The sequence below is a fragment of the Xenopus laevis genome, chromosome 5L, assembly GCF_017654675.1.
Source record: "Xenopus laevis strain J_2021 chromosome 5L, Xenopus_laevis_v10.1, whole genome shotgun sequence".
Taxonomy (NCBI): domain Eukaryota; kingdom Metazoa; phylum Chordata; class Amphibia; order Anura; family Pipidae; genus Xenopus; species Xenopus laevis.
This window is the reverse complement of record NC_054379.1, coordinates 126297758-126323564: the sequence shown is the minus strand read 5'-3', so window position 1 is coordinate 126323564 and position 25807 is coordinate 126297758. Positions and strand designations below refer to the sequence as shown.

Genomic DNA, 25807 nt, shown 5'->3' with positions numbered 1-25807 from the left:
ACTGACCATTAAACACTTTTCTGACTGTTAAGAAAATGTTAAAATCCAGAAAAATATCAAATTGCTGCTAATCCCTCACACAGGGATGTTTTAAAAAAATCTGTCCCTAATATAGAAATTTATATTGGTGGTAAATCGTACACTGGTTGCTATATATTTTGTTATTTAACAGTGTTATAGGATGGCAAATAAATCCCAGGAATGCACCAAATCCATAATGTAAGTTTTGGATCTACAGTGATATGTCCATTAAAGGCCCAAGCAAGTCACTTTAACTTCCAGCTAAATTTCACACATTTCAGCTATGTGCATGTAGTGTAGTCAGTCAGTGTTAGTCAGTGATGTGATGACAGAAGAAATTCCAGTACTGAATCGAAATCATGATTTTGGTGTAACACTTCCTAAAACAGCAAATAATGACTGCTGCTCTGATTGCTCTTATGTTATGTGCAAGTAATATCCCCAAAGTATATTTGCTCCTAAGGGTAAGGGCACACCTGGCGATTCGGGGAGATTTAGTTGCCTGTCGACTAATCGCCTCTTCTTTGGGGCGACTAATCTCCCTGAATGCCTTCCTTCTGTCTTGTGCCGGCTATAATGAAAAGTAGCCTGCTGCATGGCACACACGGCGCTTCGTATTCCAAAGTCGGCCGAAGTTCGGGCAGATTAGTCGCCCCAAAGAAGAGGCGATTAGTCGGCAGGCGACTAAATCTCCCCGAATTGCCAGGTGTGCCCTTACCCTAAGACTGCCTCAGTGCATAAGGCTGCTGTAGATTTTTTCATATACAGCAAGTTTTAGTCCCTTTTTTTCTTACTTTAGGAATGCTGTACACAGGAAATTGTACAGCATTATACAATATGCACAACATTGGACTGTTGTGTATCGAAAATCTATGCGATACGACAAAAATACCGGAAAAGGGCTTAAAATTGGACTTAAATTGCACTGTAATCTGATTTCCCTCAGTAGAATGGAACTGCCCCATGCCAATTAATTGCTGCTCCCTCCCATTTGGTCCTGACTGTCATCTCCACAGAAGGGAATCTCTTTTCCATATCCCCTTCATCTGCTTTGGACCGCTCCTCCCAATGATGCGAGTGAGTATCTGAAATAGAAAACAGATTCATGTAATTTTATGGCAAGAGAAAAAGAGAATTTAACGGGGGAACTATTGCTAACATGAAAATGTAATATACTTTCATCATACTGAAATAAGAAATGTTCTAAATACAACCAGTTACACATTCTGTACTATTTCTGGAATAATCAAGTTACTTCTTCTTCACTATTCCCCTCTCAACATCTTTCTCTCTTCATGTAGGAGTCTAATTTTGATATACAGTTCGGTCCAATATAGCCTCCGTGGGCTCATTTTGCCTAGTAGATGTATTAGAGCTAACTCATTCAAAACCACCAACATTCTTCTCTCAAAAAGCAGGATTCTAAAGGCTGTTATTTGAATTAGCTCCAATACATCTGCTAGCAAAGGGAGCTCTCCCAATGTTTATAGTAGATATAACTGTCAGTGAAACGCAGACTTCCATGAATGAAGAGTCAGATGCTGAGAGGGGGACAGTGAAGAGTAACGTTAGAGTAATTTTAGAAACAGTACAGAATTTTCAATTGTTTATACTTAGTTAAGTTGTATTAAAGCTGACACAGATGTCAAATTATCAAGTGGACTTCACTTGCATTAGATTGTTAGCTCTACAGGGCAGGGACCTCTTTCCTCTTGTATGCTCAATGTTATCTCTTAAATTTTAATGCAACTCTACTTGTATTGTATGTATGTATTTATATTTATCATTGCAATGACTCCTGTTTGTTCTATTCATTTTTTGTTCTACTGTACAGTAGCATACATAAGTATTGCTATATAAATGAAAATATACACACATTCACTTGTCAGCACATCAGCTTTACAATCAGCACCTACCAATAGTCAGATTCACTGTTTTGCTCTGAGAAAGCTGTCCATTGTAGAAATAGAGATCAAAGAAATGTTCCATTTTCCAGTTACATAAGAGAGAGGTGTTTATGCCAAATAGCACACTGTATGTTCCATTAACGTTACATAGCCAAATGGGGAATTTAGGTGTTTTCAGCATACTTCCAACCTAAAATCAAAAAGCAAGTTTAACATAGTCAGAGAATACCTTTTAATGGTACCAAGCCACAAACGACAGTCTATGATACTTGCCTGTGGGAGTCTGTCCTGTTGCATTTCCTCTCTGCTCCAGTGCAAGAAACCTACATCAGTGCGCACAAGGACTCCATGCTGTACCTGAAGATCTGTGTTCTCTTCCAACACCTGATCTCCATTGAACACCTGAGGGCTTGCTCTTCCTGTGAGCATCAAGTTAATTAAAGCCTGTAAATCAAATAGTCACCTTAGTCTTTCCTAATTTATAGGGAGGGGGGTACCTGGTACACCTGGAAGAATATACAAGGCTATTTCGAGTAAAAATTCAATAGTTCTTGGCCAGATTTGCAACCAGCCATAATTACCAATACAGTGCTAAAACAGAGAAGGACAACACTAGGACCTGAAAGTTACTGCAAAAGAACAGAACTGGTAGGCCAGGGCAAAAGCAGGTTCAAAAAGAAGAAACACAGTTAAAGGGAATGTCAACCCAAAAAATATTTTTTTGCCTAATAAAAGAAAACATAATTCTAAGTAACTTTGCAATATACTTTCATTACATTTTTTTATATGGTTTTCAAGTTATTTGTATATGTATTGCTATTGAAAACAGTGTTTGTCCCTTTCTATTCTCTGCATTGATAACTCAGACTGTTGAAACAATGTAAGACAAGGCAGAAGATTAAGGCCAGATGACTGCAGATGTCGGCCTGCAGAGAAATCCGCTCACCCGCTGCTTCTCCGCTCCTGCTATGCCTGCACCCAGAAGCATTGTGCAGGTAGATTCAGAAACATTTTGCATATTGCGATGAAATCTGCCCGCAGTTCAGAAGACAAGGGGGCAAATTCCCTAACCGGTGAAAATTCGTCAGCGACGGCTTCGGAGCCACTGCAACACTTCGCCAGGTGTAAATTCGCTAGGACAACGCAAATTCACTAAAGTGCCGAACGCTGGCGACTTTTAGCATTTAGGGAATCTGCCCCGAGGTGAGCAGCAGTGCAGCAGATTCTCCGCCTGCAGAAAATCTGCAATCGTATGCATCCTCTGGCCCTAACCTAGACCTGTCTTTGCTTGGGAGCTCAAACTTTTGCAACATTGTTCAAAAAGTAACAACCAGGAGTTAAGCAAATGCTGCTTTCAATAGCAATGGTTTTTAACAATAACTATAAAGGGGTTGCTCATCTTTGAGTTAACTTGTAGGGGGTTATTTAGTAAAACTCAAATGTATCTCTAATTTTTATTTATACAAGCTTGACCAAACTCCCATCCACGATTTATGATTTTTTTACCCTCTAAAAATTCGAGTTTTTGACTAAAAAACCTCAACCAGAAAAAATCGAGGTTTACTAAATAATACACTTATGATATAGAGAGTGATATTATGAAGCCATTTGCAATTGGTTTTCATTTTTTATTATTTGTGTTTTTTGAGTTATTTAGCTTTTTTAGCTCTTCAGTCAATCAGTTTTCAATTTCAGAAATCTGGTTGCTACGGTCCAAATTATCCCCAATGACCAGTAACACCAATTTGGAAGCTGGAAGTCAGAAGAATGCAGCTAATAACTCAAAAACTATTAAAAGAAAAAAAAAGACAGTTGAAAAGTTTCATAGAATTAGGCATTCTGTAACATACTAAAAGTTAAAGGAATTGTTCACCTTTAAGTTAACTTTTAGGATGATATAGAGCGTGAAATTTGGTTTCTATTTTTTATTATTTGTGGGGTTTGAGTTATTTAGCTTTTTATTGAGCAGCTCTACAGTTTGAGATTTCAGCAATCTGGTTGCTAGGGTCCAAATTGCACAAGCAACCATAAGGGATTGGAATATGAATAGGAGAGGGCCTCAATTGAAAGATGTGTAATAAAAGTAGCACTAACAATACATTTGTAGCCTTACAGAGCATTTGTTTTTAGATGGGGTCAGTGACTCTTATTTAAAAGCTGGAAAGAGTCAGAAGAAGAATACAAATAATTAAAGCATTATAAATAATAAATAATAGAGACCAATTGAAAAGTAGCTTAGAATTCGCCATTCTATAACATACTAAAAGTTAACATAAAGGCAAACCTCCTCTTTAACTGAAAGGTTAACCACCCCTTTAAAAGCACTGACAATTTTCAATAAATGTGTATTGGAAAGTTGCTTTACAAAGTTTTTTTGATTAGGCAAATTCTTATTTTGGTTGACTTGTCCTTTAATACTGGGTTAAGAGTTAAACCAGACAAAGACCAACAATATAGAATACCAGGCCAAAGATCGAATTGCCACAACAGAACAGATAAGAATAATTATGAGAACAAAGTCAAAAATCATACTGAACTGCTTTAGTGAATTGGTTGCTTGATTTAGATTGATTTAGAGGGCTGCACAATCCTTGACTTCTAGTAATATACCTATATTGGGTTAATTAATAGGGGTATTTATGCTAATTGTAAGTTACTAGGTGTTATTTCAGCACAGAAACATCTGCTAACAAAGCTGCTACACAAGCTAAAAAGCTCCTGACTTGCTGGTAGGGCAGTGTTGGAGGTTTGTATCGACCAGCTTTATAGCATGACTAGAGAACGGCCTGCAAATTATCAGCTGTTCTTTTTCGAGTATCTTTTCTAGTCAGAAAAACTCAGACAGATACTGATTACAATTTCACACAAACAAAGTGTTTCTTGTGGCAAGTTTCTTGTGATTACACCTAGTCAAAGAAACACAGTTAATCTGAAGGGTCACTGTACCTGTCTGGCTGAGAAGTTTCCAAGACTGAACTGCAACAGATGTTGTGTGGTGAAGTCCAAGTCATCCTGAAGCCTGTAGATGAATAGAGAAATAATCACACTGTTAGTGGGATACACCTACAAAAATAGGTCCCCATGATCCACCTCTCATTAAATTAACTTTTAGGGGCACATTTACTATCGGTCGAATATCGTTCGTCCATCGAAGTAAAATCCTTCGACTTCGAATATTGAAGTCGAAGGATTTACTGCATTTCGTTCGTTCGATCGAATTTTAATCCATTGATCGAACGATTTTCCTTCGATCAGAAATTACTTAGAAAGGCTATGGGGAAGGTCCCCATAGGCTAACATTGCTGCTCGGTAGGTTTTAGGTGGCAGAGTATGTAGTAAAAGTTTTTTTTTTTTGTACTTCGACTATCGCATCGTCGAATAGTCGAACGATTTTTAGTTTGAATCGTTCGATTCGAAGTCGCAGTCGAAGGGCGAAGTAGCCAATTCGATGGTCGAAGTTGTCAAAAAAAAACCTTCGAAATTCAATGTTTTTTTCCCTTCTAATCCTTCACTCGAGCTTAGTAAATGTGCCCCTCAGTATGTTATAGAATGGTCAATGCTAAGAAACTGTTCAATGGTCTTCATTATTTTTTTTCATAGTTTTTAAATTATTTGCTGTCTTTTTCTGACTCCTACTAACTCCTACTAATCTTTCTGTTCAGGCCCTCTCCTATTTATATTCCAGTCTGTAATTTGAACCCTAGCAACCAGATTTCTGAAATTGCAAACCAGAGAGCTGCTGATTAAAAAGCGAAATAACTTAAAAACAGATAATAAAAAATGAAAACCAATTGCAAATTGTCATCATACAGGTATCTGATATCCGTAAACCTGTTATTAAGAAAGCTTTATGGAAAGGATGTCTCTCATAGACTCCATTTTATCCAAATAATCCAAACTTTTAAAAAGTATTTCCTTTTTCTCTGTAATAATAAAACCGTACCTTGTACCTGATCCAAACTAAGATATAATTAAAATGGAAGCAAAAACATCTTATTGGGTTTATATACATGATTTTCTAAATTATGGAAAGATTTATTATCCGGAAGCATTCTGGATAAAAGGTCCCATACCTGTACTCAAAGGTGACAAGCCCCTTTAATAATGTGAATTAAAATAAAAATAGTGATAAAAAACAAATAAAATTGAAATTCAAAAAGATCAACCCGAAACTAAGTCAAAGTTTTTTATTGGTTGAATAGGTCCGTTTCGATCGAATATATTCGGCCAAATTCAAATCATTCAGATCGAAGTAATAGCGCATTCGATCGAATTCAATTCAAAGTTTTCCCCCCCAAAAAACTTAGATTTTTCAAAGTCCACCAATTGACTCCAAATAGGTCCCCTAGGATGTCCCCCATAGGCTAAAACAGAAATTCGGCAGGTTTTAGATGGTGAATGGTCGAAGTCTAATTTTTAAAGTTAATTTTTCTTCAAATTCAAATCGAATTTGGACTATTCCCTAGTCAAAGTACACAAAAAATAGCTTGAATTTTAAATTGTTTTCATTCAAAAATTCACCTCGACCTTTGATCTGCCCCTTAAAGGGGACCTGTCACCCTAAGAAATAATTTCGAATTCTTTTCTATCATGTTAGTTTAGAAAAATAAACTTTATTTACACTGTATTTATTATTTAAATTTTGTTTCCTTCTGTCTTGGAATTATACAATCACAGCAAGCAGGCAGCAGCCATTTTGTGGACACGGTTATTAAGGGAAATTGTGTATCACCCCAAAATCTTGTGTATGAACCAGAATGGGGGACCTAATGTCCATTTGCAGTGCCCTACACAATTATAGAGCCTGAGGAGGGAAGGGGGAATGTGGGGAGAGCAGTGACATGTAGGAAGTGCTGAATGGAAAGTGAAAGTAATTGACTGCCCCTCCTCTATGCCACGGGCATAGAGGCGGGGCAGGTAATATTTGATTGACAGTTTAGATATTTAAACACCTTTATAACAGGTATGGATGTTTTAATGAAAACATTTTTTGGGGTTTCATATTTAATTTGCAAAGGACTTTCATTATGCAGCTTTTTATGTGTAGGTGACAGGTCCACTTTAAAGAACAACGAAAGATAAAACATGGGTAAAGGTGGCCATACACAGAGAGATCCGCTCATTTGGCAATGTCGTTTGGCCCAACGATTGGATCCTAATAAATTTTAACGGGCGGTCAGATGCGGCTGGGATCCGACGGGATTTTTAGTCCCATCCGATCGAGATCTGGCCGACTTTCGGTCTGTCGGGTGCTTTATCGGCCCGTGTAGGGCCACCTTAAGCCTGTATGACAAGTCTGTTAGACTAATCACTTACAGAGCGGAGTTAATCCTGTTTTCCTGATGTCTAGCAGTAGTAAACACGCTCTGATGAGAGTGTGAGCGCAGGACTCCAGTGACGCCACTGATTTTTTATCAAGCTTCCTCCAGGCTGCCCGAGGCTGCCTTGAGTCGCGTTGGATCACATTAGCTACTATTACGCATGCTTCTGTAGAGCAGCTTTCCTCCCTTGTTGTGCACAGAGCATTGTCACTGTAAGTAGTGTGCGCGATTAGCCTGGGGAGAGAGGGAGTGTTTTTTTGCGCATGGCCAAAAGCGAAGAAGAGGAAAAGGAAGCCTGTAATCCTTTCTCAAGATGGCGGACACGTTTTACTGAACGAAAGCTGAACATGATGTATGATTTTCTGCTTTTATATACACATAGTTGAGCTAAAACTATTGTGATTTAAGGCTTCTGTATTAGAACTTTTGATGTAGGTAGTGCATAACTTTTGTCTTTCCTTCTCCTTTAATCTGATTAATCAGAAATGTTTATTTCACTTTCTGAAGCTTTATTTAAAAAGAAAGAAAATCCAACCCCCTGGCCTCACATGATTTACCTTGCAAGTGTCCTAGAGAATAACAAACTGTACAGAAACAGTATCACTCCATGGCACCCCTCATTTTTGAACTAAAAGCAAAACAACAAAAAATTATTCAGTTACATTTTATTTTATATAAGATGGCCTTGGATTTTTCATTTTTCTCTTAAAAAACAACTTATCTCCTTTGAGAGGTGTGAATTTCTTATCACAACTTCGAAACAAAAAGAGGTAGGATTATTTTTCACATCTTTAACAGCATCTCTGTTACAGTATATTCTTTAGGAAAGAAAATGTAACAAAAACAGCAGGTTCTTTATTGAGAGCAGAGAGAAGAGAAATGTTTACGGAAAAGAGAGAGGAAGAAGGGAGAGTGAAATTTATATATTATTACTATATATGAAGATTAGTGATGGGCGAATCGGTGGCGTTTTGCCGAAAAATTTGTTAATTTACCGCAAAATTTGCAAAACCGCAAAAAATTTGCGAAAACACATTGAAGTCAACAGGCGTCAAAATAACTTTTTATGTCAGCGACAATTTTTATATGCGCGCCTATTTTGTCCAAATGCACTAAAGTCAGTTGGCTTCCGAATAATTTTGACGTGCAAAATTTTTATGCATGCAGTAATATTTTTTTGATGCAGCTGATTTTTCACTGGTGAATTGTCGCCGTAGTTTCACAAATGAATTTGCTTGAGGCAAAACGTGGAAATTTGCTGCAAATTTGTGTCTGGCGAATTTATTCGCCCATCACTGATTAAGATGTGTTATTAATGTGTGAGCCATAAATGTAAAAAGCTGGCTTCCATACAAGAACGCATAACAAAATGCACATTTTGTGCCATACATATAAAAATATTATTATACAATAGTAGAAAGTGGTTAATAGTTCTGAAGGATAAATATACAGAAATAAATGGGCACTCACACAGTGTATGTGGGCACAGATGAACTTCTCAAGAATTTCTTTGTTCACAAATTCAAAAAGCTGGAGCTGGCAAATAAGAAAAACAGATTTAATTTTGACTTGCCACAGACTGGGCAGTAGACCTTTGAAGTTTTAGAGACATATCAGTGCCAACGAGTTTCAGTCATAAAGAAAAAGTGAAACAGCAGAGACAACACTTAGGGGCTTATTTATGAAAGGTTGAGTTGTGTTTTTCTGAACAATTTGAGTTTTTCAAGGGTAGTTCAGTAAAAACTCGAATTTGTTGGGTGAAAATTTTTTTTTTTTTACATTTATTATGCCCAGAAGCTGCAAAAAGTCAGAATCCGAAAATACTCCAGCTAAAACCTGTCGAGGTCACTTGACAGAGGTCCTTTGAATCATTTGAAGATGTTTTTAGCCTACATGATTTTCGTTTTTTTTCGGTAGTTTGTGCTGGATAACTGATCAATTCGAGGTAGTTATGTTTTTTTTTTTACAGATAAATTTGAGTTTTCGGGTTTTTCACCCCGATTGCATTGAATCGAGATTTTTACATTCTGGTTTTTGATAAACAAGCAAACATTCAAGTTGTGAGTTTATATGAGGTAGAAAAAACCTCACAAACTCGACCTTTGAGAAATAACCCCCTTAAAGTAGTTTACAAAACCATTTAAAGAAAAAAACATTTTTCATCTAATTAGTTATAATTGGGAGGCCCATTTATCAAAGGTTGAATTTCAAATCATGTGAATTTTTTAAAATTCGAATAAACTCACAATTCGACTGGGAGGTTATTTAAGAAAAAATTAGAATCGTATTCAATTCATATTCGATTCGTACAAATCTAGTTTTTTCTCAAAAAATACCTTGAATGTCTGGAAGGCTATTTACATCTCCAAAAGGCTCAATGGACCTCTGCCATTGACTTGTACATGAACTCAGCAGGTTTTAGGTGGTGAATATTTGAATTAGGACTGTTTCCATGGTATGATAAATCTCACAGGGGGATTCAAATTTGAATGTGTGAATTTTGACACTCGAAAATTCAAATTCGAATTTACTATTCGACCCTTGAAAAATCTGCCCCATAATGTGTCTAAAGTTTATTTCTAATTACTTTTTATGCTTTTTATTTGAAGAATTTTTTTTACAAATTTAAATTATTGAGTACGTGTCTTCTGATTACTTTTTAATCCCATTTTAATGCAATTCTAAAAGAGGTGCAAGTAAAATTACTGTGGCTCTACAAATCTTTTCATGGTAAGTTAAACCAACAGTTACATTTTTAAGAAATGACTCTATTTTATTCTGATACAAGTACTGTTTACCACTCATTAAATACTCTATTATACCATTATGATCTTATTGCATGACCATTCTCTATTGCACTGATCCCCCAGCAGTGGCTTGTGAACAACATGTTACTCACCAACCCCTAGGATGTTGCTCCCAGTGGCCTCAAAGCAGGTGCTTCTTTTTAATTTCCTGGCTTGGAGGCAAGCTTTAGTTGCAGGTATTTTGTGTGCATGATTATGTTGATCTCCAAACATGTGGCTCTCAGGTAAAAAAATTTGGGGACCCCTGTTCTACTGATATCCTGTAGACCCCATCCTTAAAGAGATACTGACACCAGAAATGAATCCATTTTTACAGCTATCATAGTATTGTCTTTATTTGCTACTTATAATTTTGCCATAAAGTATTTGCTCAAAGCTTTTTCATTACCCAGCTGTCCCCATGCTTGTCTTTGGGGGGGGGGCTGCCATATTTGTGCAGCAGAAGTCTGTTGGCAAAAAAGATCAACATGACCTATAGGTAACTTTTAATGCACATTCATATTTTAAAAGTAGCTTTTTAGCGTCAGAATCACTTTAAGGTATATCATATAATAACTAAATTTACAGGTACCTGACCAACAGCTTCTGACTGAATGGGCGGATATTATGCCACATGGTCATGCATTGGGATTGGTTATCACATTCTGTTATTTTATTTGTTTGGGCCAAAGGATGTGATAGGGTTGCAGGATGCTCTATGAAGTTCCCTCCTTATCCCCAAGGTGACATACATGCCCAGGTGGTCAGGCAGTATAGCTGGAACAAATCTTCACTTCTACTCCAGCTGCAATTCCATGTTTGTGTGCTATCATTGCTATCCTTTATTACAAAATAATGATGCTGTTAAACATATTTTAATTCTAAATATTTTATAATCAACATTTGGTCAAACTATATTTATGGTAGAGTACATACCCTTTCTGTAAAATTATCTGCTTTGTAGTCAGTACCCTGTGTGAAATAGGGATCATTTGTGAAGAGGCAGATTGTTGCTTTTTTCCCTGCGCCTGCTGTCCAGAGGATATCTGCTAAAGCTGCAGCCAATGCCTTCTCTTGCTGTTTTTGGCTATGTTCATATAAGCTAATAAAAGAAAGCCATACTGCTTATCACTGCAAGAACTAGATTGCAGTTGCCAGACACATAATATATATAAACCATATAAGACTGAATGCCCATGCAGATATACCTACTGGGGTTGTTCACCTTTAAGTTAACTTTTAGATGATATAACTGGCAAATTTTAAGCAATTTTTCAATTGGCCTTCATTTTTGTAGTTTTTAATTATTTGTCTTCTTCTGACTCTCTCCAGCTTTGAAATTACCCTATCTAAAAACAAATGCTACACGTTTATTGTTATTGCTACTGTTTATTACTCCAGCATTCATATTGCAGTTCCCTATTCAAACCAAACCATGATTGCTAGAGTTATTTGGACCCTAGCAACCAGATTGCTGAAATCCCAAACTGGAGAGCTGCTGAATAAAAAGCTACATCATGAAAACCAATTGCAAATTGTCTAAGAATATCATTCTCTACTTTTTACTAAAAGTTAATTTAACCGTGAACCACCCCTTTAAAAGAAATACAATTATCCTGTTTATTTTACACTAAATAAGCCAAGTTGGCCATACCTGCTAAGTGAGAGGCACTAAACAAACACATCTTTGTCTGATTTGACCTTCACTTAGTGACCAAATTAATCTTATGTGATAGTTTGGCCTCCATGGCAATAATTGGATAACCTGGGTGTGATGCAGGCATGTTGAGAAAAGGCAACATTCATGGCCTGATGAAACACTGGTAGAATTTTCACAGAGATGTCAATTCGGTAGGTCATTATTATTGCCCCTTATATGTGCCAATAAGATACTAATTCTAGCAGGAGTGACAAAGAGTTGGCAGAAACATGACAAGGGGTATTGACAGAAAGGATATTGAGGGAACAAATATTAGTGACTTTAATATACTGAAGTCACACTGTGACCCCCCTCCAAGCTGCACATATATGCACAGATGGTCATATAGCTACATCAAAATACATGTTAAAACCTGTCAAACAAAACCTGTGCATTTGGCAACAGTTAAGAGAGATTAATTAGACCAGGGAAAGACTAAGGCAGATTTACTAACATTTTAAATCATGACTTTATCCAATCAGATCTTTGCATCTATTTTCAAAATTGAAGTAGACTAATTAAAACAAACAAAAAAAATGCTATAGGCAACTGCTCTGGTGCAATTTAGTACCTGTGTTTGTAAGTCTGTCTCTATGGAAAATGTTCTTTATGTACAGGGGAGCCTCTATTTTGATTAACACAGACAGGGTTTTGGAGGGTTCATTTGATGGACTGTTACATATCATTTTATAGTTTTGCCTGTTATCAAGCATGTTTGATAACAGATCCCCCAGGGAAAGACAAAGTACTCTTTGGAAAAGATTCTGTTATTTGCTAAACCATGGCAAACATTCATAGCATAAATCACAGAGTTGGAGAGATAAGCCAGAGAATGCAAGCTATCTTGCATAGTGTAAATACAGTGTGCCCTTTGGGAGACTATAGCACAATCAGTTTCATAGACACACAAGACTGGCTAAATGATTAGCATTCAAAAAGTTGATATTGTTGATAACATGTATTTACTGTAGGACAGCTCTGTCCACTTACTTTTGAAGAGAGCTGTGTTCATCTCCATTCTTTGTAAACAGAAGGTACTTAATGATATGGCCCTGCACAGCCATCTGTATCGCTCTTGTCCCACTCTTTAAAAGACAAAAACATTTATAGTATATATTACATTATTGTTTTGGTGTCAACTTAAGGCCCTATTATCTTACAATTCTTTTAAAGGCCTTGTTCACCTTTACATGAACTTTTAGTATGATGTAGAGATGTATTCTGAGCCAATTTGCCATTATTTTCATTTTTTATTATTTGTGGTTTTTGAGTTATTTACCTTTTTATTCAGCAGCTCTCCAGTTTGCAATCTCAGAAATCTGGTTGCTAGAGTCCAAATTACCCTAGCAATCATGCACTGAATAGAATAACAGACTGGAATATGAATAGGAGAGGGCCTGAATAGAAAATAGTGATAAAAAGTAACATTAACAATACATAGCCTTATAGAGCGTTTGTCTTTTAGAAGGGGTCAGTGACCCCTATTTGAAAGTTGGGAAAAGTCAAAAGAAGAAGGCAAATTTTTAAAAAAACTATAAAAAATAGAAAATGAAGGCCAATTGAAAAGTTGCTTAGAACTAGCCATTCTAAAACATACTAAAAGTTAATTTGAAGGTGTACCACCCCATTAATACAGGCCTGGAATTGCATTTTGCATAACGGTACCTCCATATACCATGATACCATAGTGAGTAAATGCTTTATGAACAATCCTTTGTAAACAATCATAATTTTCCTTACTTTGTCTGCTTCCAGTGTATATGCCATATCTGTAAAGGGTTCGCGGAATTTAAAGAATGATTTTTTCCATTCATAATTAAATGTATAAAGTGTGTTTCCAAAGATAATTTTTCTTAACTCCTGCAAAAGAAAATCTTTTGATATTATTCAGCACTCCTTCATAAACGGACTACAGAAATGTTAATATTAACTTGAAATAATGTATCTTAATATAAAAAATAGTTTTTGAAGTACTTGTTTTAAAATTTACTTTTGTTTCCTTATTAAATAGAGAATAGATATATACTGTGAAGGATTTGTTCCTGTGTACCAAGAGCACTTTGAGCTCATACTCAACTGGATTAGGGAAATAAAATTACATCTCTATTTAGCAGTCAGTGGTCAGTGTGTTTAGCAACAGATCTTTATCAAAGACCTTCATAACAAATTATAGAAAATCCTTCTACTTTTATTTTAAACTGGCACTCCTCTGGGAAAAATTGTGCCAGCTCACGCAGTTTCTATAGCAGCACCACTGCCATGTAGCCTGTACTTTCCATGTATCCCTCGCTTAGATTTGGGGCAGATTTATCAAAACAGAGTTTCCCATTTTTTTCTCAATTAAAAAAAAAAATGGTGAAAAAGCGAATGGGAAAAGGACTTGCACGTTTTTTTCAGTCTGGATTTATTAAAGAAAAAAACAGCCAGAAAAGGCTTGGGAAAAGCTGGTGAGTTTCTATAAAAATCAATGGGATTTGCCTCCTAAAATTTTATTTTCCCAGTTTACTAAAACATTCAAGATTTTCAGCTACGTTGAATATGAAATAATGTGAATCTCACTGGTGTACAACATTTTTTTCGATGAAAACTCCACTATTTGTTTTGAGTTTCTTCATAAATAAGATAGCGTGTAAGGGAAAAAAAATGGAAAATGAACACGCATTTTTTAGGCATTTTTTGATAAATCTGCCCCATGACTTGCGCAGCATAATAAAATCAGGAACATTTAGAGGGTTACTGTATTTACTAAAAACCCAAATTGATTTTTTTATTAAATAAAATTAATGAAATCGAATCTAATCTTATACCCGATTTGACCTTATTTATTATTAAAAAAGCTTGCATCGTACGATTTTTTCCAGGGTTCTTTCCCGAATCGCTGATTTTTTTTCCTGAAAAGCATGAACTTTTTGGGAGGCCAAAAAGATTAGATATTTGGTCTAATTCCAGCGCAGACTACAGAAACTTCAAAATAGGATATGGACCTCTGCCATTAAATTATACACAACCTCGGCAGGTCTGAGATGGCAGATTTTCAGATTGGTGCTTTTTCCTTCATCTGGGCTTTAATAAATCTTGAAAAAGTTGAGTTTTAAAAAAAAATGAAAATTTTGAGTTTTGTCCCAAAAAGCCAGACTGGAGTTTAGTAAATAACCCCTTTATTATATGAGACAAACAGAACTGTCTAGCAAGGGATGCCTGGGAAGTAAAGGTACGATAAGGATTAATTATATAGTAGCTGGGATCAATTGTAATAACAAAATATTACAGAGAAAAAGGAAATCATTTTAAAAGTTTGGATTATTTGTATAAAATTGAGTCTATGGGAGATGGCCATCCTGTAATTCGGAGCTTTCTGGATAACGGGTTTCTGGATAATGGCTCCTATACTGTATATGTTTGCTTTGGCATTCTTATTGATTTTTATGTATAATGTATTTCATTGTCAGCAAATAAATTAGACTATTCTGCCTGTCAGACATTGCTGACAGCTCTGGAATTCAAGTATCCCAATCCCCCAAAGCAACAGATAATATTTCCCAGACTGTTTGTTCGTTTCAGATTAGGTTTCTGCTTTTGTTTTATTAACAAGGTATACTTACCATTGCCATTTCTATTGAGATAGGCTGGCCACCAAGGTCTGCTGCCACAATAAACTCTTTTGGGATTGAATATAAAATGTTGGATGGAAAGTATCCATGCTTCTTGATGTTCAAAGTGTCTGACCTTTCTTCACTTTCTTCATCTGGATTCTGATTCTCTTGGGACTTCTAAGTGACATCAAGTCAGTGAGTGAATATGATAGAAAGACAGGGGCTATACAGTGTATAGGATCATATAAGGCTACACCAATTAAAGTGTAAATCTTAGAGAAAAATGTAATACCTATTCATAACTTATTCTTATACACATATTTTTACTAGCCGCACAATTTTACTTGACTTGTTTTTATTCACATCTTTACAGCAGACTTTTTAGATATCTTGTCTTTTACACAACAATGTGTGTAAAAAGCTCCAGAGAAAAAGAGCATATTTGTGGTTGTGGCACATTTTATAATCTATACATACTATTGCTCATATAAAAGGATCTGTGTAATATGTTAAAAAATATTTTATGCAACATATTTGACATCCATTACTAAAATATTGGGCCAAAGCCCCCGAAATCACCCTTCCTTGGCCTCTAGAGTTGGTTTACCAACCAAAGAAGGACAGTTTGGGCAATTGTAAACATTCTTGTAAACATTACTCACTATTTTTTACATTATTCAACTTTATTTTTTATAATAAGAGTCTTGTTAACTTGGATACTTATTTATCATCAAAACCAATAAACCACTGCACTGCTATAAAGCATTAAAAGCATTCTGTTAAAATAGATGGAAAGTGCAATAGTTGTCAGTGCCAAAATGGAAATTAAATTTAAACAGTAACATAAAAAAAAATCCTATTAAGTCTGTAAAATTTTAATAAAACAAGCAAGATAACTTTGTTGGTTTTTATTCTATCTTAACAAGCTCTTTGACCTTTCTTTGAAGGTTTTTCGAGAGAACTATAATATTCATTTTTTGAATGGATATTCTTTATGTATAGGAGGAAATAAAGAAAACATTGTGGAAATGCATGAAAAATGTATCAGATATTAGATTCCTGTTTACTTAGAAGTGGAAATTGGAGAACAAAATTTGAAGACTTCAAATGTTACTGATTTAATACTTAATATTTTTACCACTTCAATGTACATTTCACCTTAATGCAACAGAATGAAAATAAAGTTTTTATATGACATATGGGTGCCTTCACATTGGGTATTTTACAAAAACAGATGCACAGCACTGTGTAAGTTCTTTCAGGAACCTGAGCAGCTGGAAACTTAGGCTTTCTTTACGAGTCATCTCTGACATCTTTGACTGATTGTCTTCAGCAGAACAATTAACATATAAGTGCTATTAAATAAAAAGGGGCATGCACACAGCACTCGCAGGTTTAACAAAATTGTTTTGCTGGGAGGGAAACTGCTCTTACTGAGAAATGACTCATATAGCCAGCCTAGCTTTGTAATTATTTAGGTCCCTCCAGGGATCATAGGGGCACCTATAATAAACATACACACAACAAATACATGCACAGGCTAAAAAGAGAATGATCTTTATTATAATTCATCTCATTATATGTAAAAATGTATGTGGTAAAATACAACATAGTCATCTGATGAAAGCTCCACATAAGATTGCCACTGTAATGCATAACAAAGTTCAAACACATTCCTAGCAGCCTTGGGAATCGGTGTTTGCATAGGCAACCTGTAATTTAGGGTTTAATGATTAGTTACCTGAGAAAACATCTTTTTTTACCACTCTTTACCCAACATATAAATAGCAGAAAAATGTGCACAGGAATCACTTACTGTTGGTTTCTTCTGAAAGTCTTCCTGCAGTAATTCAATGTAACTCAACTTTGAAATGTCTTTCCTTGGCAGCACACAAACATTCATAATAGTTGGTTGTTAATGTAATGATAGAAGCTGGGGACGGAGGCATCTGATGATTGACAATTTAAGTGCCGCCTCTCTGCCCGAGTGTCTCTCAAGATACTGCCTTCTGTGCCATTCTCAGTTACTGTTACATACTTGTTCTCTCCTTTCCAATGGATAAGCCTATACAAGGGACCAGCCCTTTGACAACACTACATCTCTCAGAATTTCCTGAAAGTCAATTGCAGAACTACAGGTTTCATATGACTGTAACAGATAATGGACTGGGATGTGTGCTATAATATTCTGGTTAAAGCTATGATATATCTAGTCTAGATTTATGGCACATGGGCATTTATTTAGATGCCTAAAAATCGCACAAAATCACCTAAAATGGTGGCACTGGTGCTTGTCAGACAAATAATGCTTTCTAGGAAATATTCAGGCTGAAAATTTCCACTACTGTCACTTTTAGTTAGTTTCCCTTTAAGTCAATGGAAGCAGCAAAAGGCAACATCTTGCTTGTTTCTGCTGGTAAAAAAATATATACCAGGTTGGAAAGCGCCATGTATGTCATCAGGCAGTTGAAAAAAACAAGAACTTGTATCTAAACCAGACTACATTTGTTATGTTTTAATATAAAGCAACAAAAACACGATAGATTATTTGCAATCAGGTAATTTGAAAAAGGCATCACTGAGCTTTCAAGTGCGCATTCCCTGTTATAGGGAATTAGTAGTTATAAGGTCTGTACTGGCAATTAAGTACGGAATGTACAGTCTGTAAAAGGGCTGTAATCATATGCACAGAAGTCCCACTCTGCTCATCTTTTTATTTCTGTGGGAACAGAGTGATCTATTATGATGTTTACTTCTTGAATTTAAATGATATTTCTTCATGATTGGATGCAGATATTCCATGCTGTTGATTTTTAGAGAGTCTTATTTAACATGCTTGCATCATATTGCTGGCTATTTTCCTTTTCAAGTGTAAAATGTCTGCCAATACTGCACTAGTAATACCAAGAGACTATATTATATATAAAAGTGTGGCCATTTTTTGTTGTCACCTTTATTAAGCATGTCTGGGTAGTATTCCAAGTCCGAGAACAATAAAAGCATGTTAAATTAATAAAATGTTATTTATTTTAGGATATGAATGTTAAGATATGGGGCAGATTTATCAGCGACACTTGAAAAAATGCAATGACTTTGAATTTTAAATGACCAAAAAGACATTTCAAACATTCATGTACCATTCAATTTCCTATTTGCACAAACATGCATTTAATAATCATTATAAATATCCCTTGTGTCTAGCAATACACCAAAAAAAATATGCTCCCACTTCAGATCACAGCTGAGCATTTGACTAGGGGTCCACTCCATGCTCCACATATATGGCTTGTAGTCGTATACCCAGGAGTATCACCTTGTATTGGTCCGCTAACATAAAAACAGGTTCTCAGCTAATTTATTTCCATTATACCATATATAAAACCACAAAGACATTAAACATGTCTTTATGGGTTTATTCATTTATATATTAAATAAATTGTTAGCTGAGAATCATGTTTTGCATCTATTATTGGGTCTAGTAACTTAACTTGTTGTCAATGCTTTTAATACTGATCAGGTTTTTGGCCCATAGAATGTAATAATCAGTAGTAAATGTTTTAACCCATTGAACAGTTGATCTATAAATATTTGACTGTTATCAAATTGTCATAAAAACTGTCAGCTTAACATGAACAACTTGGAATCACTCTGTTCTTTTCAACAAAAATCACCTGACCGTGGAAATGTAGGCAATTGCCATAGGAATGAATGGAGGGTGATTCTGGAATACACGTAGGCAACAAAACACTTGGAATCACCCCATTTGGCCTAATCGGTTATCTGTCACATTTGGGGGATATGTTGTGGGATTTAATTACTTGTAGAATGTCCATGTGACCGTCAACTTTTCCTGTCCCTGTAACTTTTTAATTCATACCTATGAGTGTTTATTGGATATTCTAGCTAAACTATTTTACATCCATAAAATATATGTTTATATGGTTGTTTGCCTTAAACTGCTACTCTTCATTCATTCATTCATTCATTCATTCATTCGTTCATTCATTCATTCATTCTAGTATATGCTTTTTAAATTATTTACATTTGCTTAGCATCAGTTAGACTTAGAATTCCAACTTTTTTTAAGGTTGCTATGTCTTAATTACCCTACCAACCAGGCAACAGAATGGGCAGACAAAAAGATTAGCAGTCAGTGACTCCAACAACAACATTATAAGTTGAAGGGTGGAAAGAGGCAGCCATGGAAGGCAGAAAAGTTGCTTAGAATAGAACAACATAACATGCTTAAAGTAAATTGAAGGTCAAAGTTCCCTTTAAGGCTATAGGCACACAGGCTGATGGCTCTGGCTGTTGTTAGCCTGCATACTTTTTCAGGCTGAGAAAAGCATATCTGCTCCCTACCCCATTGATTTGAATCCAATCAGCCTTTCTGCGCTCACTGAAGCTGAGGTCAGCTGGAGATGTTTCCTTTTACATATTTGGACTGACCTCAGCTTAAGCTCCACTGTGTGTGAGTGCACATAGGTTGATTGGATTCAAATCAATGGAGCGGGGGCACTGAGCAGATCTGCTTCTCTCAATCTGAAAAAATACGCAGGCTCACAACAGCCGGAACCTTCAGCCTGTAGCCTAAATAGTTGCATTCACAGGTACTAGTTCTTTATGAGGTGTCTCAAATTTCCCACTCTTGTTATAGTAACAGGATATGTAAAAAACCTTATACGTTCTGACAAAGACAAAAAGTGAAATCAGACTACCTGGATGTTTAGTTATTTAGTACATTACCTGTATCATCTCTGTGCTGACTTCCAACCTGCAAGTATTAAAAAAGTGATAAAAAATAAACTTTTTTTTTAAACTGAAACAGGGAATGTATAACTAAGAGCTTTACTGTAAATCAGCATAAAAGTAACAAAAGACTCACCCTTGGGAGCTGAAAATTGATCTCCACTTGTCCAGGTCATTAATTTTACTTGTAATCTCTTCTAGTTCCATCGTTGGTGGGCTAGTTAGTTCTCCCTTCTGATTCTTGTCCATCTGAAGGCACAAAGGAAAGCTGGATCAGACAAGACGATTGCTGCTGATTGTATTATGGACATACAGTATGAGGTCAATATTTCACCCCCATGGCAAACATGCAGTGCAGTGACAACGTGTTACCATCCTGACTTTGCTGTAAGCTCACACCGTCACATCACGATTAAACTTTAATCATAGTTGGACATTACTTGTTTGTTGCTTTTGCTTTTTCTGTGCTGTTTATAGAGTTCATCATCAATTTTTAACAAAATACACATATTTAGATTTTGTCTGAAGTTACATATCTGTTTCCACAGCGCTTGAATTATTTAATCGTGTACATTGTGCCGGATTAACGGAACAAATATTGTAGCACTTTTTTATTATGTAACAAAATGAAGCTGAGGATTGAGATGTTTGATAACAGAAGGAACACATTCACCTCCTCAAACAAGACCGGATTTTATAACAGGTATTTAGAGTATCAAATCTAGTTACAATAGCACAATATAATGAGCTTTTTTTGTTTTGTATGACCCCTACCCGAGAACATAATATTAATAAACAAGATTTTATTACTAAATGTTACAATAACTGTTTAATATTTATTCATTTGTAATGGGGAATTCTGCTTAAAGTTATTGTTTTCCTTTAAACAAGAAGCCAAAGCAATTAGCCATGCAAGGGCTTACTTTGGCTGCTACACCTAAATTAGTCAGCAGCTTATTGGCCCATATATGGGGCCAAAACAACAACTGCCTTAACTAATATATGTGTTAGAATTGATGCAAAAATAATAAACTGAACCATCTACTGTATTTTAAGGTCCTCTGTATCAATATGCCCCAAAGCACCTCAACTCTATTTGACTCCTTCTCTGACTACCTGCTGGGCCTCCAGTTCTAGCATTCTTCTGGTGGCTCCCATGCTGCATTGGGACTTCCTTCATCCTTGGGATTGTGCTTAGCCAGATAGATTACAGTCAACAATCCACATGGAGGGGCCATAAGAGAACACTGGACTGAGTGCCTGTGGCATTTAGTGGTATATTAATTTGAGCTTAGTACTATTCCTCTACAGTACATTACATTTTCTTACATCAGTATCCTTTCTTAAGCTTAAAATACACAGGCAGTTGCACTAATAAGTCATAAAATTATTGGATTTATGCCCAGGTTTGCACCATCTTTCAAAGATGAGTACATATGGGCAAAGAAGGTGGATTTGCCAACATTATGAACAGGAAAATGTGTGATTTCTGATCTCAGTTGCCTGTAAGACCAATATCAGTTTGAGGATTGGTAGGCAGGTTTCAGTTTGAAAATTCCATCGGGCAAGGACTTCATTGGGCAGATAATACTTTCCTCTCACAAATGGTCTGCATGGATCCATATGACACAGTGTCCAAGAGTCTAGTTCTCTGTGTTGTAATATGTGCTGAAAGCAGCTGGTTTAAATATTGTTGTGTCCAGTGGAAATCATTAAGTCCTTTGGCCTCTTTGGCACTGCTTTTGCCTTTTTGTTACATCTCTTACTGTATTTTTAGCAATTCCAAGCCCCTTCCCTTAGTTATTGTTTTGGTGTTTGTTTAAAGCTCATTATTTGTTTTTCTGTAACTCTTCATTTAGATTTTCAAAACTGACAAGATCATGAGACATGGCATGTGTCCAGGTACTTTTTGTCATAGTTTAAAGATGTGGAGAGGGTTCATTATTAATTATTGTATCTGCTGATACTATCAACAAAGGCATTGGCTTAAACTTTGCAGTTCTGTTACCTGGTAACATTATTTTATCTTTGTTGAAATCTAATGGTTGCAGTTACTGTATTTACACTACTTGAGGACTGTGCAGTCATTCATAATGGAAGCCGGCCAAAGTCTGCTGTTGGTACACTCAACTTTTGTACACATTTTTACAAATGTTTGTGTTAATGACATGCAAGTATGCCCTATATTTAGCAGAGCACCTAAATGTGGCAAACATATCTAAATGCTATATGTTATTTCATGCAGGAGAGCGTTCACGAGAAGTGCAGTTTTAACAGAACAGTAACATCAACAAATTAAAGTGTTTTAAAGTAATTCAAAGATAATGTACTATTGCTCTACATTGATAAAAATGATGTGTTGCTTTAGAAACACTGCTATAGTTTATATAAATAAGCTGCTATGTAGCCGTGGGGGCAGCCATTAAAGACATGTTATATAGCAGATAACAGATACACACTGCAGAATACCATTGCATTCTATTACAGAGCTTGCCTGTTATCTGCTAAGTAGCTTGTGCCTTTTCACTGTTTTCAGCTTGAATGGCTGCCCCCATGGCTACACAGCAGCTTATTTATATAAACTATAGTAGTCTATCTAAAGCAAACACATAACTTTCACAAGTTCAGGGCAGCAGTACATTATATTTAAAATATTTTAAAACAGTTACATTTTTGGCTGCTACTGTTACTTTTATGTGTATTCATATAGTGTATTTTCTGGTTCTAAGACATTTCTAGAGTTGAATTCCATATATGTTTGGGGATAAGACTTACATATATATAGTGCCCCATACCCCATCTCCACAGATTTGAATAAGATTTACTTGTGTGCAGTCACATGCAGCAGAAGAGAGGTAGGCCCAAATATGCAAAAGCAGGCATTTTCAGGTCAACCTCTGCTCGGCTCTGATGCGTGTTACCGCACACAAGCGAAAGTAGTTCAAATGGAAATGGGGCACGGACAGATCTGCTTCTCTCAACCTGAAAAAAATTTGCAGGCTGAGAGCAGTGGAGCCAATACTCCATCTGCCCTTGATCTAAGGCTCTGTCTTTGCCATGTAACAGCCTACTCTGGCCATATCATGTTAAAGGATATTTTCTCTTTGTCATGTAGTAGTATATGATTATATACAATGCAAGACAACAGAGGTATCAGGAGAAGTAAAGGCATCCTGCACTTGGGGTGCCAAATGTTAGGCACCCCCAAGTTATTGTATTGACTTACCTGAAACCCCGTGCCAGTTCTCTTATCGGCAGAAAACTGCCTGGGTTATTCCAGTGAGCACCACAGAGCAATCTTCTTCCGTCTTTCTCTTTCTTTACGCGGCTGTGCATGCGCAGTTGAAAGAAAAGCCGAACTTTATCTAAAAAGTCGCCTATTTCATTCACTGCGCATGCGTTTGCCCTGGGAAATTTGAAGAAAAAAGAAGATGGAAGAGGATTGATCCGTGGTGCTCACTGGTATAACCCTGGACTGGTGCAGTTTTCTGCTGATAGGAGCACCGGCCTGGAGTTTCAAGTAAGTCAATACAATCACTTGGGGGTGCCTAACATTTGCCACCCCCAAGTGCAGGATGCCTTTCCTTCTCCTTTAAGAATGACATTAGGCCTGACCTGCTGCCTGCCCAAATCCGGGCTAAATTCTCAGTAAGAGGAAGCTAGTGGTCCTCCCTTCAGGAGCTGTAGTGCAGCACAGTAACTACACAGGATGTTCCTTAACTTGTCCATCAAAAGGTAGGCAAGCCATGGGACCTTGGGAGAAGATTTAGGGGCTACTGAACACAGGAAGATAACAATGGACAAAAAGAAATGAAAAGCACTGCATCTGCTGTAACAGAATGGGTGCAGTTTTACTCACCTGTAATATACTGACTTGAAATAATTATATACCAAACATAAGTGTATTGGGAAATACAGATGGACAGGGTCCATTCTCATGCCGCTCCCCTCATTGCCCCCTGCATCTTTTGTGCTTGTACTGGGAAAGAAGGGGCGCAATACTAGTGCAGAAAGGTAAATTGCTCTTTTATGGACCAATACAAGCAAATATATTGGAAATAATCAGAAATTCAGCTCTTAAACAATAACGTTACTATACATTGCTGGGCCTGGGTGTAGGTTGTGCAGCCAGGCCCCCCACCCCATGACACGGATTTGAAACTGCACCTCCAGTAATATCGCAACAGCTCTTAAATTTACCAGACACCATATTAAAGTGCCACCTGAGCCGAGGTTCTCACCTATCCCTCATGGCAAAAACACCCCTGCCCTTGCATATACTATATACTATTTGCAGATGCTGTACATTCGGTAATACAAATATTCCCCATAATTACATTTTATTAAGTGAACAATACATTTTCCACTCTGTAACACATGCAAATAAATGTTACATCCTGGCAGAGAGTGGAAGCAGTGGATCATACACTTTAATCAGTAAAGTGAAAAAAACAGCAATGAGAATAAACACTTAACTCACACGAATCCTGTTGCAGGTGGCTGAGTTTCTACGTTCTACATCAGGAGGGAAAGATTTCCTTTCTGGCAACTTTTCTGCCCTGTGCTTGGTCTTTATTTGAGTTATGTAATCCCTCCCATCTTACAAATATACAAATGAAACTTGTGCCAGTGTAGACACTGTTTATACCACTACAGCAAACTTTTCTAGAAATGCGGAACACTAATAAAGCTATGTGGTTTACCGGCACACTGACTCTCCCGAAGTCTCCATGGCAATGTCAACATTCATTTTCCTTTTGGTTCTTTTAATGTTGGATTATACCATTGTCTAACTAGAGAATAAAAATAAAACACTGTGTTTAAAAACAACCTGCTTAAATCCTACAGTTATATATCATTATAGTATATTGATTCTATATTATGAGGCATGGATAAATGATTGTCGAGATAAATGCAGACAGGCTTCAGGGTTAGAAAGAAAAAGAACAGAGCATACTGTATACATGGGAACTGCAACACTGAATAGGTTATTATGTACCATGTAGCAGTAGTAAGTCAAACCTATTGTTTCCTAATTTTCATACATGCAGAAATTATTATAGTGTCCTTGTTCACTAAGTGACATTGTAGCTGTTTATTTAAACTATGATTTAATGAACAAGTCACAAATAACTGCAAGATTTGAACATGCCTTAGCCCCTAGGTACAATTAATTTTGATTAGAAATACAGAAAATTTGTTTTTCAAAAATAAACTTTAATTCATGTATAAAGGAGCCCCCCCTGTTATAAATGCTTGTACATGTCTTTATATACTGCACACTTCCCCTGCATGCCAGAGAAGGTATAAACATCTCCCTGGGGTGCCAGACTTCTAAACCTAAAATTAACTTAGTTGTTCTTAAAGTGGACCCGTCACCCAAAAAAATTATTCAAAATCCTATTTTATCACATTAGTCAAGCAAAATGAACTTTAATTACCCTATATAAATTATTTGAATCTTGTTTCCTTCAGAGTGGAAACTCATAATTATAGCAAGCAGGCAGGAGCCATTTTGTGGACACTGTTATTAAGACAAGCCTTCCATCATCTCAGAATATTGTTTCTGCGCCAGAATGGAGGACCTGAATTCCATCCCCATGCCCTGGTTACACAATTAAATGGTGAAGAGAACGGGGGAATGTGGGGAGAGCAGTGACATCTAGGAAGTGCTGAATGGAAAGTGAAAGCAATTGTCTGCCCCGCCTCTATGCCTAGGCATAGAGGCGGG

The 25807-nt window shown here is 36.5% G+C and overlaps 1 protein-coding gene across 1 annotated transcript; it reads right to left on the bottom strand.

Annotated features, from left to right (window-relative positions):
* Positions 1-528: 528 nt before the first annotated feature.
* Positions 529-24765, bottom strand: LOC108717059 (inactive ubiquitin carboxyl-terminal hydrolase MINDY-4B). The gene is made up of 13 exons (XM_018263800.2): positions 24557-24765; positions 20213-20325; positions 20074-20101; positions 15337-15504; positions 13475-13594; positions 12725-12819; positions 10972-11137; positions 8720-8785; positions 7807-7877; positions 4875-4947; positions 2202-2372; positions 1938-2118; positions 529-1106 (listed from the first exon to the last, which is right to left on the bottom strand). Exons 2-13 carry the CDS (start codon positions 20323-20325, stop codon positions 964-966), a joined length of 1395 nt encoding a protein of 464 aa, XP_018119289.1. The 5' UTR covers positions 24557-24765; the 3' UTR covers positions 529-963.
* Positions 24766-25807: the final 1042 nt, after the last annotated feature.